The sequence below is a fragment of the Solanum stenotomum genome, chromosome 2 (genome assembly GCF_019186545.1).
Source record: "Solanum stenotomum isolate F172 chromosome 2, ASM1918654v1, whole genome shotgun sequence".
Taxonomy (NCBI): Eukaryota; Viridiplantae; Streptophyta; class Magnoliopsida; order Solanales; family Solanaceae; genus Solanum; species Solanum stenotomum.
Genome location: NC_064283.1, coordinates 9,408,211 through 9,426,859, shown reverse-complemented (window position 1 = coordinate 9,426,859; position 18,649 = coordinate 9,408,211). Strand labels below are relative to the sequence as shown.

Here is an 18,649-nt window from a genome sequence, read left to right as displayed (position 1 = left end):
GATAAGGGTCACATGGTAGAGTGATAAGTATTTCAGCTTTGATCTATCTTACAAAGACCATCCTTTGTATAACTTATGATCCATTCAAGAATTGAGTGTCCCCAAGTAAAATCCTGTAGAATACAAGGAAAAGATAGAATCTTGCTTGACAAAGAGTTTGGTAGAAAACGAAAGAGACATTCTTTTTGAAACAAACTAAAAAAGAAAGTAAAATTGAAACGAAAATAGTAAAATCCTTTCATGTGGTACAAACAATTTTTTTTTATGTTGAACATGTGTTCTTTTTACAATATTTAAAATGATGGATATAAATTTTATGAATTGAGTTTTCTATTATTTATTTAAAAGAACTATGATCCAAAATCTAATAAAGCTATGGAATGTAATTGCAAAAGATCCACAAATTGGTTATAGAGGTGTAGATACTCATTTGAGACCTACCATTGATTGCCTTCGGATAATTTTGGTTCGTGATAGAAAATATAGTCGAGGCATTAAAGAGAAGTTCTTGGTTGCTTAATTTTGGTGCTCGAAACATTATGGAGAGTGGAGACAAATCTATTTTGGTTGCTAAATTTTGGTGCACAAGCCCTAATGTGTGTATATATATATATATATATATATATATATTTTGCTCTGTTTCATATTACTTGTCTACTTGCTTTCTACAAGTCACTTAAGAAATCTAAATAAAAAAGAAATTTTACAATTTATCATGTACTCTCTCTGATTACTTTTACTTACCCAAATCTCAAGAAATCCTATAAAAAAGCAAAATAATTTAGCAAGTTTATCTGTTTCATTGCAGTTGGTCCCAGCCTTCCTATGACTAGTTTACATAATGCAGTGTCTACTTGTCATTTTACTCAACTCAAATTGTTGTTTTAACAGTCGGTCCTTCTCTTGGGCCTATTTGAACTTAACGAAGATTTTAATCTTAATTATTGAAATCTCAATTATCAAATGCGTTTATTTTTTAAATCTCCTGTATACACACATGGATATTATCTAAGTTTGGCAAAAATACTGATAAAAATTATGATAAAATGGTAAATATTTTAATGCGCTTTGATCATTCTCGTAGAAACTGTCCATTTTATCAGTTATGATTCATCCATGAAATGAACTTTCGCAAAGTAAAATATTGTGGACTACAAGAAAGAGGTAGAATCTCATTCAGCAAAGAGTTGGTAAAAGTTGAAAAAAATATTCTTTTCTAAAACATACTAAAAAATATTAAAACGAAAACAGTAAAATCTTTTTGTATAGTAGGAGCAATTTTTTCACGTCAATTTGTGAATTAAGTTGTATATTTAAAAAAATAAAATTATGATTGAAAATTAAATCATATTTTCCCGAGAATTGGGATAATTCAAAATTATGATCCCGAATATGCAAACACTAATTTGGAATGGTGAATTCTAAACGCAAGCTAAAATTTGATCAATTTTGAAAATATTCAGTGAATTCCTTGCAATCCATCAAGCACAGGAAGAGGGACTATAAACCCTAATCCCCATTAGTGCAGAGAAGTTTGGTAAGGGAAATGCACATCAGATTCAGAGGCAAAGCGGTAGTTGTATCAACTCAGTGTTCCATATATCATTGCAATGGTTATAGAGACTTCCGTTTCAGATCTCAATATCTCTACTCATCAACCTCTACACCTGCCCCGACCCATTTCTTGGTGAAATACCTTGTTGATTCTCTCGGATTCTCCGATGAAGAAGCTGCCTCTACATCCTCCAAGGTAACTTCATTGAAAACCTTTAAGAATCCTGATTTAGTCATCAATTTCTTGAAACAAATCGGTTTGGACAATACCCAGATGAAAAAAATGGTTTCTTTAGCACCCAAAATGCTATTATCTGATGTTTCCAAAACCCTAAAACCCAAATTCCAGTGCCTTATGGATATCGGGTTAGCCGGGTCGGACCTGGTGAATGTAATTGCTAGAGATTCAAAAATTGTTGAAAGAGGTTTAGATACTCATTTGAGACCTACCATTGATCGTCTTAGGATAACTTTGGGTAGTGATGAAAATGTAGTGAAGGCGTTAAAGAGAGCTCCTTGGTTGCTTACTTTTGGTGCTCATAATATTATGGAGACTAATCTATTGTTGTTGAAAAATTGTGGTGTTCCTGATGAGGGAATAAAAACACTCGTGCTTAGAAATCCTAGGTATTTTGCACAAAATCCTGAGTGGATTAAGGGTTTGTTGCATAGGGTGGAGAATGATTTTCGAGTACCGCTTGACTCTCCTATGTTTCCTTATGGATTTCATACATTAGCCTCGCAAAAGCAGTGTACCGTGGATAGGAAGATTGGAATTTTCAAGAGTTTTGGATGGTCTGATAATGAGATACTTGAAATGTTTAGGAAGTTTCCTTATTGTATTGCTCAGTCAGAGGTCAAAATTCAGAAAGCATTGAATCTTTACATTAATGAGCTTGGTTCTGAACCTGCTTACTTGGCTTCTCAGCCTTCAGTTTTGATCTATAGTCTGGAAAAAAGGGTGCTACCTCGGATGCAAGTCTTGAAAATTTTGGATGAAAATAAGCTTGAGAGGAGAAAGTTGGCTCTTTATACTGTTGTGAGCTTATCAGAGACAAAGTTCATTGATTATTTTGTGCTGCCCTACAAGGATCAGATACCTGATTTGTATGAATCACATAAGAAAACTGTGGCTCCCTAGCCGTTTTAGTTTAACCTTTTTAAAATCATATTCTGCAGTCCAATATATTTTTGCGTTTATTTTTTTCAGTTTGTATTCTGAAAATTACAGTCGGTGTCATTTCTGTCATTATAAAGGAAAAATATCATTGGAGGTTTGAGAAATAGTCAAGTATTTATTTGCTTCCCATTTGGATATTCTTCTATCCTGTTCTGATTTGATTCTGGAACATTTTATGAGTTGTTTGCTAATCAATCCATTTTATTGCCACCTGAGCTTTTGTATTTATCTCGTCCTTAATGTGAAGTTGAAGAGTCTCTTTCATTTCATACTTTTTACTCTAAATAATTTGGTACTCCATCTATTCTACAATTACTCTGTGATGTAAACAAAATTCCGATGATTTGGTGCTTTGTGAAAGATATGCCCGCTGGGAATGGAGTTGTAGGATGTAGAATTTGCCCTATAAACTCTTCGAAAATTAGTCGGTCATTCATGTTTGGTGACACAGAATACACTCTCCAGGCTTTTAATTAACATAATGCTCAATCTACATGTCTAAAGAAAACATAGTTTCTGCCCTTTTGGTGATTGTAAAGCATTATTTTTTCCCATCCAGGTTCCAAGTAGACAGTGTGTGGAGATGAATTGGCTTCTCATTTCCATGTGGATTCCATTTTATAAACATCTTTACTTCTACAAAAGCGTCAAATTACAACAGAAATGTCGATAGACTTTTTTGCCCTCTGAATGTGCACTTGATATTTGCCATATTTATCTAATGTTTAGTATCAATTGTATCCTATTTTTACTGTCCTTGAGCTGTAAAATCCAATTGGCCTTAACTTGTGATTTTTTATGGGTGATGTAACAAGTCAGGATGGTTTTGGACCGAATCTGAACAATTAGATGAAACCAGGAACTCTTGCAGTGCAGAGTACCACGAGGGCTGTGCAACCTGAAGGCCTTGGAGATGAGCCATTCTAGTTTAGTGAGCCTCAACCACAAGGCAACCGCGGGGAAATCTGGAGAAAAACAACCCAACTCCCACGGCTGGAGCACCTCAAAACACATGAACTCTGAAGCTGTGATTAAGGAGGCAGTTCAATTAGCTTCCACCACAACACCACATGAACCTCCTGTTACCCTCTTACACAAAAGCCTGAAAGGATTAAGGATTTGTTGCATAGAGTGGAGAATGATTTTCGAGTTCCACATTATTTCAGTATGGATTTCGAGTGGTATCCTCCCAAAAGAAGTCTATGTTGGATAGAAAGATTGGAATTTTCAGGAGTTTTGGATGGTCTGATGATGATATACTCCCCATGTTCCGGAAGCTACCTTATTGTCTTGCCCTCTCAGAAGTTAGAATACAGAAAGCACTGAATCTTTTCATGAAGGAGCTTGGTGTTAAATCTGCTTAGTTGGTTTCTTACCCCTACACTTGTGATGCATAGTTTGGAAAAAAGAGTGGTACCTCGGATGCAAGTCTTGAAAATTTTGGACGAAAAGAAGCTTAAGAGGAGAGAGTTGATGCTCTATACTGTTGTCAGGTTAACAGAGTCAAAGTTTATACAATATTTTGTGCTGCCCTACAAGGATAAGATACCTGGTCTGTATTAACCACTCAAGAAAATTATGCTCCTTCGGTAGATTTTTTGGCCTTTTTGTTTTCATATTGAATTCTGAAAAACAGGATCGGTGTTGCCAAAAATCATATATGGAGTTGGGCCATAGTTTATTGAAAGACCTCCCTCATATTTACAAGTCTGAATTCTTGTGAGCTATATGGCAAATCAAGGTTTTCATTTGAAGCTGTTTGGATTCAACTGATCTTGCTGATAACTGATTCCTTTGGCAGTTACAAAAAGGAATAGTGTTTTTCCTGATTTCTAATCTCCATTACGAAGAGACATACCTCGAATCAATCAGGTTATGATTCTCCTAACTCAAATTAAACTTGATCGAATTCTCATTAGGTAGAAGAATTTCTCGAAGAGGAATCATACATCCTCCTCTCATCCATCGGAGAGAAATCAGACCCAACAACATATCCAGTATGATCTCACGTCTCACGTGTACGGTCTGGGAAAGGTGGGCTATACTAGGTGTTGTGCCTTTTTGCCTTTCTTTTTCTTCATTTCTATTTCCATTGTTTATCACAAAAGATGACCTTTTTATTTCTATTTCACCAAATAGTGGATAACAGCAAAACCTGAACCAACAACAATGTCAATATGATTTAAGGAAATCCATTTTTCCCAGCTGAAACTAACAACATTGGATAACCAACAGAGTTTGTAAACTTCTTGCATGTCAGCCAAAAGAAGTAAGAAAATTGAAAAGCTTCTATTTTCCTATCCTTTTGATGTACAAATCATATACGTCAGGCAGTTCAGCTTTGATCCAATATACAAGGTTGCATATTTGTTAGTATTTAATAATACGGAAAATGGTCAAAATTACCTCTGAACTATATGAAATAGACCATTTATACCCTTCGTTACATTTTGGGATAAAAAATGCCCCTGCTGTTATCCTAAGAGACCACAAATACCCTCAAGAGTTAACACCCCAAATTTTTGTTGACGTGGCAAGCCACGTGGGACTAATCCTTCCACCTAAGCGTTGTCAACTAGGATTCACTACAAAAGAACTAGACCTTTAGCGGCAACAACAGTTGCCACAAAAGCCCAAAAAATTGTCACTAAAAGTTTTTAACATTAAATTCTAATTTTGTGTTTTTTTCTTCATTGTTTTTAAAAAACCAAATATGATATCGATTAAGTAGGAGTTTGAAGACACTATATGTTTTATTTTTATGTCATATGTAAATGTATAAAATGTACAATGATGCATTATATATATATAGTAGGAGATTTGAATCGAGAAGTAATTTTTATTATTTTTCGTAATAATATTGGATGTTTTTAATATGGATATTGCAAGTTATTTATTTTAGAAAATTAGGTCGCAATCGAAAATTAATTATCATATTTTTTTGTTGAAAAAATAGGTTTTACTAGCGAATGGTTGTTGGAGCCTTAGTCGCCACTAAAAATCACTCATAACCTTTAGTGACAATATTTTGGGATTTTGTGGCGACTTTGTCGCCACTAAAAGTCAAGTTCTTTTGTCGTGAATCTTAGTTGGCAATGCTTAGGTGGAGGGATTAGTCCCATGTGGCTTGCCACGTCACTAAAAAATTGGGGTGTTAACTCTGGAGGGTATTTGTGGTTTCCTGGGATAACTGCGGGGGTATTTTTGATCCCAAAATGTAATGGAGGGTGGTCTATTTCGCATAGTTCAGGGGCAATTTTGACCCTTTTCCGTTAATAATATAAAGAGTATACAAGATTGAAATTGACTATTCTATTTTGATTAAAATGTAATTAATTAACAAAAGAAGTTATTTGTACTTTCTTTTGAATAAATATTCTATATGTGTAATGTGTTAGTATGATACAATTGAGATCATTTTTGAATTATCGAAGTCATAATACTCTATTAAATAAATATATATTAGTCGAAGTTGAATAAATTATGATTACCAATTTACCATACCCTAAAAATACTGAAATTGAACTTAAAAAAATGCCGAATCATACCGAATTAAATTGATATGATAATGGTACAATAGATTTAAAAACCGAATACCAAAATTACCATATCGAAGTTTCCCCCGCCCCTTCCTACTGGCAATTCACATCATGCATGAAAGTATATGCAATTTATATAAAGTTGAACAAATGACATACATGTTCTAGTGATATACTTCCTCCGTCCTATTTTATATGTCACATTTTTACTTTGCATTTGCATTAAGAAATGATGTAACTTTAACTTTCTACCCTTTAATGTTTTCTTAAGTCAACTTTATAATAAATGATGAATATATTTTCAAGATTAATTAACTATTCTATCAAGGATATAATATGCATAAATCTTATAAAATGACAAGTATTGTGGTTCAGCTATTTATAGAAAGGAATGACATATAAAATGGACGGAAGGAGTACAATGGAAGTATATTGACTTCAAATCACATAGTTAAAAATATATATTTGCCCCTTTTTCCATATGACAAAATAAAAGTAGGAAATGGCGCTTTAACGTTTTTCCGGTTTAACCCTTATCAATTTCAAGCTTCGGTTCTTCTTCTGAAAACCATGCTTTCTCGAATCTCTAGGTTTCGACATACTGGCAGCTGCGGCTTACCTTCTCTGTTACCAGTAGCTGTTTCCGGGCCTCATTTATCTGAAAACTCTCTCTTTGGTTCAGTTGAATTTTCTAAAGATGATGAAGCAATTTCTACTGCTACCAAGGTAACCTCACTTTGAAATCTTTGAAAATTTCTTATTTTGGTATCAAGAAATTCATTTATATGTAAATTTTGCTGCTATTCTCAGTACAGTAACCCTGAAATCAAGATTTGACATGTGAAAGGTGTAATCTTTAGATTCTAAAGTGATACTTAAATTAGATTTTCTTAGACAAGTACTTATTTGTGATAGAAAATGTGGTTAAAGCTAGAGTGAAATGCCCTCAAATGTGCCCCCTGGGCAGTGGTCGAAGTCTGGTATTTAAGTCTAGAAGGGTAGAGGGATAGGTCTATGTTCCACCTAGTTTGGAACTATGTGCCTATTGACTTTTGGGAATTCTCAGTTTTCATCCTATGATACCAAAATAATCAAACTCAGTAACTTTTTTGCTGCTATTCTCAGTACAGTAACCCTGAAATCAAGATTTGACTTGTGAAAGGTGTTATTTTAGATTCTAATGTGATGCCTAAATTAGATTTTCTTTGACAAGTATTAAGTGGTTATAGAAAATGTGGTTAAAGCTAGAGTGCAATGAATGTGCCCCCTGTGCTTTGGCAGTGGTCAAAGTCTGGTATTTTAGTCGAGTTGGGTAGAGGGATGGACCAATTTTCCACGGAGTTTGGAACTATGCGCCTATTGACCTTTGGGAATTCTCAGTTTTTAAGGAAAAATATACTGAAATGTTTTCATCCTACGATACCAAAGAATCAAACTCAGTATACTTTTTGAGCCAAAAGAGTGCTGAAAATATTGAGTGTAAAGGAGGTGAACAAGAAAAGAAGCTATATGGTTGGCAATCAGATTTATACAGGATTTACCTTGCCTTTCTGTACTATATGTATGAATAATCCAAGTAAGAGTGATAAAATGTTGTGTTTGTGACTTCCTTAACATAGCGTTAGAATTCGCCTTTTCATTCGTTATGATGTTAGAACACAACCTTCCTGGTTCACCGCTTGGTCATTATCAAATTAAAATGTGAGCAACTGTTCTAAAGCTGGAGTCTTTGTTGTGGAACCTAGGACCCTTACTGCTTTGTCTCAATTGTTGTAATATATTGGAATACTCAGCTTTTCTTGGCTACTTCTACGGATAGACGTTTAAGTGGTGTATAATTTGTTTAAATGCTTTCACAACTTGGCCTTTGCTATTACTTCTTTTTTAAGAAAAAGTGGCATGGTAATTTTAAAAATATCAGAATGCCAAGGAGGTACGTAAAGAGTACAAAAAGTATGACTTGTGTAAATCTACATAATAAAGTAGTCTAACAAGTCCATAAACTCTGTCCAGTTAGTTACAAAAATCATTTGTACCAACATAATAAATTCTGATGCATATATATTTGACAAAAAATATAAGCTTTTTTTCCCTAAAATATATCTTCTATTCCTTAGAAGCCACACTTTCCAAAAGATGCATAGAGGAATGAATTTACATACTTTATCTTCAGCTTCTTGTTGACATTTTGTGCCTGCCAGACGTCAAGTAAATCATTCAAAGCAAACTATGTTGGGTTAGTTATACTACTTTCCTCTAGATTAGAAAAAGTCTTCTAATTGAATATATTAGTAGAAACCATACCAACAATAAGTTGATGAGTAACACTGTTGAAAGTATTGAGAATATTTAAACTTTACTTTTTCGATAACCAAGAAACCCTCAGGGGCTAGTTGTGCACCGTTTGAACTACGTGGATAGTGAACCTGCCAGTGCCTTCCATTGTCCCCCTTTTTTGTTTTCTCTTTTCTTCTTGTTTTGTGTGTTCTATTGCTTTTGTTATTATCAAGAACTATTTTAACATTTACTGTTCATGTCTAAGAATTTATAGTTCCTGAATTACTTTTTTTGCATAAGAAGAATAGCACTAGAAATTCTTAGACAGACTACAAATGTAAAAGAAAAATATATAAGAGAATCGAAAGTCAAATTATCCGAAATTGACTTTGAGTTCTCTGTTGTGGAATAATACTTCATATACTCATTGTAATTTCACAACTTTAAATGATTTGTTATTTGTAATATTTGCCTGTTATTTAAATACTCCTTGTAAAACGTTGACTTAAAATGCTTCTTATTTCAGTAAACAGAAGAGTTTAAAAGTAAAAGAAAGGGAGGTTAATTTTTTGTAAGTAATACGATACTTTGTTGTTTAACACTGTAATTCATGTGGGGGTCCCTTGTAATTCAGTGGTTTGGGATTGAGACTTTAATGTTGGAGGTCTCAAGTTCGAAACCCCTTGCCAGCGAAAGCAAGGGGTTTTGCCTTCTGGGTTGAGCTCGTCGCACCAGGCTTGCCTAGTGCGGGTTACCTCTCCTATGTGGTTTGCGAGCTATTGCATAAGAGCGGGGTTTTACCCTGTGCGCACCCAAAGGGTAGCGGCTGCGGGTTTTCCTTGTCATAAAAAAAAAANGTAAACAGAAGAGTTTAAAAGTAAAAGAAAGGGAGGTTAATTTTTTGTAAGTAATATGATACTTTGTTGTTGAACACTGTAATTCATGTGGGGGTTCTTGTAATTCTTTAAAGGGAGGTCCCTTGAATATTTTCGATCTAGAGAGGAATTCAGCGTAATTGACTCTCAAAAGCTTGCACAAGTTAATTTCTGTGAGTAAGCCATCGATGGTCTTGAACTGCCATGTATGCCTTATGCTTCATCACTTTGTAATGCAATTTTTACATTTTTAACAAATGTGTGTTGTCTTCATTTTAAATGTTTCATCAATTTTGTGTTCAGAATTTTTTTCCAATGGTTTCAGTTTCCCTTTGAATAAACTATATATATTATTATTTTTTGATTGGTATAAATTCTGTATCATTTATTGCTCATGAAACATTTCTTGTTGTGAAGTTTGATCTCCCGTAATTATGGTTCAAGGAGATACATGTTGGTTCTCTCCAAGTAAAAAGTGATGTTCGAATACATTATCCCTTGTTTCATGGTCTAAAACAGCTTGTTTATATTATATTATTGTCATTGCCATTTATCAATGTTTGTGCAATGTTGTCTAATGAAACTGTGCTTCTTAAATATTTTAAGTTTTGGTACATTGGCATTTGGCAGCTTTTTTTCATTAGTGGATCATGGTCTCAGTTTTGCTATTCAACAAATGCGACCGTTCACTCTCAGAACCCTCTCTTGTCGAACTACCTCATCAAATCACTGGGATTCTCCAGATATGAAGCAAATGCTGCAGCTACCAAGTTGAACAGCGTGAAAGCACCTAAGAATCCTGATTTGGTAATCAAATTCTTCCAAGAGATGGGTTTAGAACGGACAGAGATCAAGAAATTAGTTTCTATTACACCGAGACTGCTTTTTTCTGATGTAAACAGAACCCTTAAACCCAAGTTTCAGTGTCTGCGAGAAGTGAGGGTATCTGGATCTGACCTAGTTGATCTCTTCCTAGCAGACGGGAAAGCTTTGTATAATGCAGTAGGTTCTCATTTGAGGTCTAATTTGGATTTTCTTAGGAAACTAGTTAGTAATGAGGAAACTTTGGTTAAACTTATAAAGAGGTCACCTTATTTACTTGCTGTCAATGGTCCAAAAATATTTGAACCCAAAATATTGTTGTTGCAAAAATTTGGTTTTTCAAATGCCCAAATCGAGAAACTTATACTTCAGAAACCACGTATACTTCTGCAAAAATTCGAGTGGCTAGAGGAGATATTGCACAAAGCTGAAAAGGATTTACAGATTTCTCCCACATCTGGAATGTTCATGTACGGAGTTCTTGCAGTTATCGCACTAGGTAAGTCAACAGTGGAAAACAAAATGGGAGTTTTCAGGAGTTGTGGATGGTGTGATCAGGATATAATGACTGTGTTCAGAAAGCAACCCCTCTGTTTGGCTATGTCAGAAGCTAGAGTTCTGCGAGCATTGGACGTTTTCACAAGGGTACTCGGATGCAAACCAGAATACTTGATTAGTAATCCTGCACTTCTAATGCTTAGCCTGGACAAGAGAGTGATTCCTAGAAATCAAGTACTGAAAGTTTTAGAGGAGAAGAAGCTGAATCAGAAAGTATCTTTTTCTCGAGCTATGTATATATCTGAACCTATGTTTCGTTCAGAATTCGTGCTTCCTTACAAGGATGAGATACCTAATCTGTATGAGTCATATGTGACATGTGTGAGACGTTAGAGTCATGATGATCAGTCAAATGAGGTGCGATTTTCATCTTTATGGTTCATGCTCATGATCTTTCAGTCAAATGAATTTTGTTTCTTCAGGTCTTTCCTGTTTTCTATTGAAGTCACAACTATTAGTTCCCCTGCAGTGTGGTAATTCATTTTCTCTGTCCATCCTGCTTTTATGTGTTTGATCCTTTTGAGTTTCGGGCTAAGCATGAATTGAACAATCTTGTTCTCGCTATATATGACTCATTGAATCTTCTGGTTATTGTTTGCTCTGCGTTTTTTCTAAACTTTTCTTCTGGGTAGAGTGCTTGTTTATGGACTCTACCTAGACTGCAGATTCAACAACTAGTTGCAGCATGTAAAGAGGTTTACTGTAGCAACTGAGTCTGCATTACTCTTAGTTGAAGATGGAGTTGCACAATTATTTTGCCTTACAAGATTTAGCAACAGCTAGGTAATAGAGGGACACAGATTCTTTAAGTTCCTTTTTGGCTTCACACCTTGTGTCTGGTTCCTACATTTGGTTCTGACTAAATCTGTATTTGCGTCGGGAATGCTAGAATAATATTGCACTCAATACATTGAGATGGCATTAGGATTTGTTTTGGATAAATTCTCATGTATAACCTCATGGTTGAAGAGCACCACATCTAATATCATTAATACTTGAAAATTGTGACAGTTGTAGACATTTTATAACCTTCTAAGATGAAAGAGACTCATGTAATTTATTATTTTTCTAGAAAGAGTAAATATATTTGTTTAATTAAGAACAAAACATTTTTATTATTTATTTTGAGCTTGTTTTTTTGCCTGAAAAAAAACTCTCCTTTCTTTTTCATATTTCTTTTTTAATTTTGAAATACCGAAATGATATATCCTTTTGTTTCAATTTATGTGATTTTCTTTTTGATACGGATGCCTTTTACGATTAAATAGCAATGATTTAATTTTAACTGTTTTATTTGCAGTTCTTAATAAATTTACTTGTACCATACGAATATCTATAGTAAATTAAACAAATCTCTCTTCATTTTTTCTTAACTATATGTCCAATCAGACACATCTTATAATTATGAATAGTTGACTATACAAATTATCAAAGTCAAATATAAGTGAACTCATAAATAGGTAAACTTCAACAAATGAACTTTTAAAACTGACTTATTTTACCAAAATAAATACAAAATTGAAAGATAATTTATCACTTTATTTTTAATCTATTCTGATCATTTCTCAAAATATGAATTCTTATTATAATCAAAAAATAATATAATAAAATCATCACGATTTCTTTATTTGTTTACAGAGAGTTATTGAAAACACTTTTAAATTCGACGCAAATTATTAGTTTTATTGTCGAACTATTGACTATATCTTTATTTGACTAACTGAAATTAAATATTTACACCCAATCTTGAAACATGAGTGGCAACACCCCCTAAATCCTCTCCAAATTTAGGAGTGTTTTCAACACTTTCGCTTTTTATTAAGAGTCTCATCTCTTAACAGAGTTTGAAACTTCTTGCTATGTCAGGTGGCATATTAGAATGAATTTAAATTTAGTTAGTCAAATAGGAAAATATTTTTTAAGACAATTAATAATTTAAGGATAAAATTAATAATTTACTTAAATTGAGAAAATGTTAGGTACAAATAAAAATAGATGGTGAAATCAAAGAGACAGTGTACTGCAGTACCTCTTTGAAGTTTGTTTGGCCCGTTCAATTTCTCCAGTCTCCATTAACTATGCTTACTCGAATCACTCGTTGTGGGATTCATGCAAATGGAGTCAAGAATGCACTCATTTTTTCCATCGACAACTTCAGATTTGTCCTTCACTGCTCCAACTGTGCTGCACCAACTCATTACTTGGTGAACCTTCTTGTTGATTCTCTTGGGTTTTCAAAAGAAGAAGCAGTTACAACAAGCAGCAAGGTAATCCGCTTGAAACCCTCAAAAAACCCAGAATTTGTAGTCGATTTCTTTCAAAAAAATGATTTTGATAATACCCAAATCAAGAACATTGTCTCCAAATCCCCTAAAGTACTGTTCTCTAATGTAGACAAAACCCTTAAACCAAAACTGGAGATTTTACAAGAAATTGGGCTTTCTGGGACTGACTTATATAAGTTTATAATTGAGAATGATTTGTTTTTCAGCAAAGGTTTGGATACTTTTATTAGACCTTCCCTTGATTATCTTAGAAATTTATTGGGTAGTGATGAAAATGTTGTTAAGATTATAAAAAAGAGTTCTTGGTTACTTAGATGTCATGTTACCAAGACAATAGCACCTAATGTGTTGTTGTTACATGATCTTGGGCTTTCAGATGAGAAAATTAGGAAGTTTATATTGCAGAACCCAAAGCGTATAACGCGGAATCTTGGATGACTTAAGGATGTTATTCATAGAGTGGAGAAAGACCTTGGAATCCCTCGTGAATCACGTACATTCTTCAATGGAATTGCTGCCATTGTTACGTTCCGCCAGTCAACTTTGGCAAAGAAAATTGATGTTTATAAAAGTTTTGGTTGGTCTGATGAACATATAAGAACCATGACCAGAAATTATCCTTCTTGTTTGAGTTCCTCGGAGGTGAAAATCTGTAAACGGTTAACTTTTCTCATGAATGAAGTTGGCAGCACGTCAGAGTATTTAGCATCTCATTCTCGTCTGTTAACGCATAGTTTAGAGAAGAGAGTGATTCCAAGATATAGGGTCCTGAAAATTTTAAACGAAAAACATCTCAAAAGAGGTGTGGGGTTATTCACTGCTGTTAGCATGACGCCATCAAAGTTTATGGAAGCAATTTTGCTGCCTTACAAGGATAAAATACCCATTGCATATGAAGCATACATGAAAAGTGTTGGATGAAATAGATATTATCAGTTTCCACTTGTTGAGGTAAACAATTTCTTTATGGCTGTTATCTAGTATTCTTATTCCGTTTTTGTTATTGTTGTAATTTTATTTTCTTGGTTCCTTTTTAAAATTAGGGGCTATGTCACTGTTTGATTTGATGTTGTATTGCCATTATCTGATAGTGCAATTCGAAATGAAAAAGTTTTCTTTGTTGAAGCCATTGGTAAGTAAGGTAGGCTACCATTCTACCCATATTGACAAAAAGCCTGCACTGCTTTACTCAAAAGGATCTTGACTTTCTCTTCCTTTTATAGAGCCTCCTGTTTTTTTGTTTTTCATTTATAGTCGAGACTCGAGGAAAATCACCAAGGACCAATGACGCATAGGTTGAGACTCAGTAGATCACAGATATTTTTATGAGTTTGATGTGTTGCTTTTGAAAATGCCTGATAGTATGAATCAAGTCGGGAAATTTCACCCAGGAAGTGAAGATCCTTGTGTTGCTTTTGAAAAGACATGATAGTATGAATGTCATTTTACTTTTTGTAGTTGAGATATCATATTGTTGCTTTTCAAATTGTGTGAAGCATAAAAATGACGGCTTGGTGCACTAAGCTCCTACTAATGCTTAGTTGCGCGGACTCTCCACTTTTGATGTCTCACCCGTCTCGGATTCTCCAAAAATACACTACTTTTGGCGTAATCGTCGCACCCATTGGCATTTTTGAAGAGTCCGCACAACATAGCTACTATGTGTGGGGTCGGAGGAAGGGCCAAACCATAGGGGTCTATTGTCTGCAACCTGATCTGACATTTCTTCAAGAGGTTGTTTCACATCCCTAACCCATCTTTTTTTTTTTTTAGTTTTAATTTTGGTTGGGATTGCTGATTGTTGACTCTGTATAGATAATTGTGGCATGTTGTAGTTAAAAGCTAAGCTTGTTTTACACCATTCTTTCTGGCATGGTCAGATAAAACTAGAGATGCTAAGGAATCCCATAAGATTCATTTGTGATGAAAGATGCTACAACAACAACAACAAATTCAGTGTAATCCTACAATTGGGGTCTAGAGAGGGTAGCATATAAGCAAACCTTAGCTCTATCCTTTGTGAGGTAGAGAAGTTGTATCCGCTAGACTCAAAAGAGAAGTTCCTGAAGCAGGGTATCAAGAAAATATGACAACAAAATAGCGAGATAACAAAGCAAATTAAGTAACAAATAGTAATATACATTGAAGAACAAGATACTATGCTACTACTAAATAGCCCCCTAGCATTCCCACATAAAGTGCGATAACACTCGAGTACTTACTAGCCTTCTGCTCTAATCCTCGACCTCCAGACCTTCCTATCTAGAGTCATGTACTCAGTAAGCTAAAGTTGTGTCATGTTCTATCTAATCACCTCCGCCGGTTCTTTTTCGGCCTATCTCTACCTTTCCTAACTCCTATTATATCCAATCTCTCACACCTCCTTAGTGGCACATCCGTGCCCCTCCTCTTCGCATGCCTTGTACGATCTCTGTTTCACTTCCTCATTTTGTCCACCACAAAGGCCATTCCGACTTTGACCCATATAACTTCGTTTTTAATCACATCTCTCTTAGTATGTTCACACATCCATTTGAGCATTCTCATATCCGCTACCTCCATCTACTGAACGTTTGTGTTCTTGACTGACAAATACTCTTCTCCATGCAAAAATGTTGGTCTAACCACCACTTTGTAGAACTTATCTTTAAGCCTTGACGGCATTTTCTTATCATCCGCTCCAATATGTGCGACATCTTGTCAATCTCCCCGTCTCCTTGGATTGTTGACCCAAGCTACTTGAAACTTCCTCTCTTGGGTATGACTTGTGCATTGATCTTCACTTCCACCTCCGCCTTATGCGCTATGTCACTAAACTTGCACTCCAAGTAATTTGTTTTAGTCCTGCTAAACATGAAGCCTTTAGATTCTAGGACTTGTCTCCAAACTTCCAGCGTATCGTTAACTTTCACAACTCATCTGATGAAACATGCTACATGAAAAAAGTATTGTGAGAAAAGGATGTCAGTTGTGCTATGCATAGTTATGATATAAAAATCAGTGCGTAAAATAAAGCAGGTTCTTCTATTACGTGATAAATGCAAATGACGTCAGGATGCAGAATTCCCTATGCTTCTTTTTGTTTTCTACTAAGCAGCATTCAGTTTGAAAATAAAACATGTGTTTCTTGGTTATGTTATCCTATTTCATTATCTCAGGACAAAGTATTAACTATTAACACTCTTCTGATCCTAAAATGTGTTTCCCGTTTCTTATCCATTTAGTTTAGGAGGCATCAACTAAGTTCATTAAGTCATGATAATCTCTTATAGGGATCCAGCTAGGACATTCACACCAAGGCTCATATTGAAAGCCATGGGAGGTTCCAAGTGAAGATCAAGATCCTTTGGAGAAATGAAGGTCCCGAGATGGACTGAAATTGGAACTCGCTGGACCAAATTTAATATTGATTGTGACTGCTCAAGTATGTTGATCGCCCAGACATGCACAGTTTGGCCAGATATTTTATGCTCCTCAATTGAAGGCACAACTCATGTATCCTGATGCGCTTGCTTATGGTTTTGGCATAGGAACGATTTGAGCTTATAGCTTCAGGATAAATGCAACCTTGTTGTTCTTGTTCAACACCTATGGTTGCGGCTGAAGTAGAGCCAAACTCCTTGTGTTAATCATTCTAACCTGTTGTAGTTTGAGTAATCTAGTAGGTTTCTTCTTATTTCACTTTGAATGGATTCCTTGAAAATATACTTTTCTCATTATTATCTCCTTTTGTATGGAGAAAATAAATTGTTTACCATATTGGAGACCTTGTATAAGTTTCTTGTTTATCCAGCCCTATTCACTCCCCCACAAGATGCTGCTCTCAACAAATCAGTTTTACTATCACTTGGACTGCAGGTAGATCAATTCTGTAACAAGAAAATAGCATCCAGAAAGATAAAATTGGCCAATGCTACACACTGGTATTTTACTCATCGAGATGCATGCAAGTTGGCTCGTAAATTAAAATTTAATTATGACACATAAATTGAACATACAAAAACAACATACCCAGTGAAATCCCACTTAGTGGGGTTTGGGGCGGGCCAGAGTGTATGCAAATTTTATCACTTTCTCCGTACCTCGAACATGTATAAGGTTGTTCCAAAAAATCATCAGCTCAAGTGCATCGAACCCAAGGAAAAAAAAGAAAAGAATGAAGAAAGCATAACTGTTAATAAGAAAAGGTACCGTCTAAAAGAGAGAAGCAAACAATAACAATAAAATAGTATGGTAATTAAAAACACAATACACCACATACAATAAGAACTACAAAGGTACGAATAGTGCTATGACATGCACTAACAAGCCTAAAACTACTATAGTAGTAATTAGTTTTTGTTTTATTGGAAAATGCAATACATTATTTGCGACCAAACGTCTTCTTTGTTAACGTCAAATCTCATTTACCAAATATGGGAGTTAGAATGTCGAAAGATCATTTTAACTTGGAGTAATTTGGTCATTAAAGTTACTCAATTTTGCCTTTTATCTATTTTTTTTTGTCAACAATTGTTTCAAATATCTAAGGGCATCTCCAATCCTACGCTCTATTTTATTCTCCAAATATAGAGTTTTCTATTTTTTCAAACAGCCAACTTCAACTCAATTCTCTATTTTACTCTCTAAAAAAGAATCTTTTTCTCTCTCCTCAATATTATATTATTATTTGTATTTCTATTTCATTTTCTTATTTCATAATATAAACATGTTCTTTCTTTTTTCAAAATAATCACCCTATATAATTTTCATGTTATATAAAATTATTATTTTTTTAAAATTCTTTATTTAGTATAAAATTATATTTATTCTAAATTTTAAAGAACAACTACAAAAAATTGAAAAAAGAAATCAACAAGCACAACCGCAATCACAAACATAACAATTTTCTAGATCATACACTATCTTTCTTCTGAATATTGTTAAATCTGAAAACGATCTACCGGATTACTAAATTATTGTTGTGATTTTAAAAATAATTATATTACGTGTTGTATTGTTATCTTGTATTTAAATTATTATGTCATGTATTGTATTTTTAAATTAAAATTTTCATTTTATCATTTAAATTTTGTGGTGAAAATCAATAATAATATCAAATTATCTCTTAAAGTGACGAAAATTGAAAAAAAAAATTTAATTATTGTTAATTTGGGATGAAAGTAGTATATACTAAATAATACTTTTTTAAAATGTTATATTATATTTTTTAAAAATGTGAATATTAGAAATTTAATTAATAGCCTTATATGAAAAATAATATGTTAGTTACAAATAGTAGAAATAATATTAAAATAATGAAAAAGTGAAATAGAGAGGTGAATAGTAATTCTCCAAATTTGGAGAACTATTATTCACCTTTTTATAAATAGAGAATAGAGAGCTTTTTAGAGAGTGGTTGGAGTCTCAATTCTCTATTTTACCAAATATAGAGAATGGAGAGTAAAATAGAAGTGAGCTGGAGATGGTCTTACTACCCAAAAAGTAGGGAGATAGGGTAAAAGTTAGACTTGAGCTTAGAAAATCAAGAAGTAACACGTGACATGAAGAATAAGTAAA

General features: G+C 34.1%; 2 protein-coding genes and 1 pseudogene across 3 annotated transcripts in view; all 3 read left to right on the top strand.

Moving 5' to 3' along the window:
• The first annotated feature begins 1,338 nt into the window (after window positions 1-1,338).
• Window positions 1,339-3,352, top strand: LOC125854892 (transcription termination factor MTERF5, chloroplastic-like). The gene has a single exon (XM_049534493.1). The coding sequence runs from the start codon at window positions 1,547-1,549 to the stop codon at window positions 2,693-2,695; it is 1,149 nt and encodes a 382-aa protein (XP_049390450.1). The 5' UTR covers window positions 1,339-1,546; the 3' UTR covers window positions 2,696-3,352.
• Window positions 3,353-6,764: 3,412 nt separating this feature from the next.
• The window catches only part of LOC125854890 (uncharacterized), a 33,454-nt gene continuing 21,569 nt past the window's right edge, over window positions 6,765-18,649 (top strand). Inside the window, exons 1-3 of one of the 2 annotated variants that reach the window (XM_049534490.1) lie at window positions 6,765-6,999; window positions 10,056-11,162; window positions 11,438-11,905. In XM_049534490.1, the coding sequence (XP_049390447.1) occupies window positions 6,844-6,999; window positions 10,056-11,138 (1,239 nt within the window). In that variant the 5' untranslated portion in view covers window positions 6,765-6,843 and the 3' untranslated portion in view covers window positions 11,139-11,162; window positions 11,438-11,905. Of the gene's footprint in view, window positions 7,000-10,055; window positions 11,163-11,437; window positions 11,906-18,649 lie in introns of those variants that run through there. The other variant, XM_049534491.1, reaches the window with a different exon arrangement.
• On the top strand, window positions 12,846-16,888 carry LOC125854896 (uncharacterized; annotated as a pseudogene).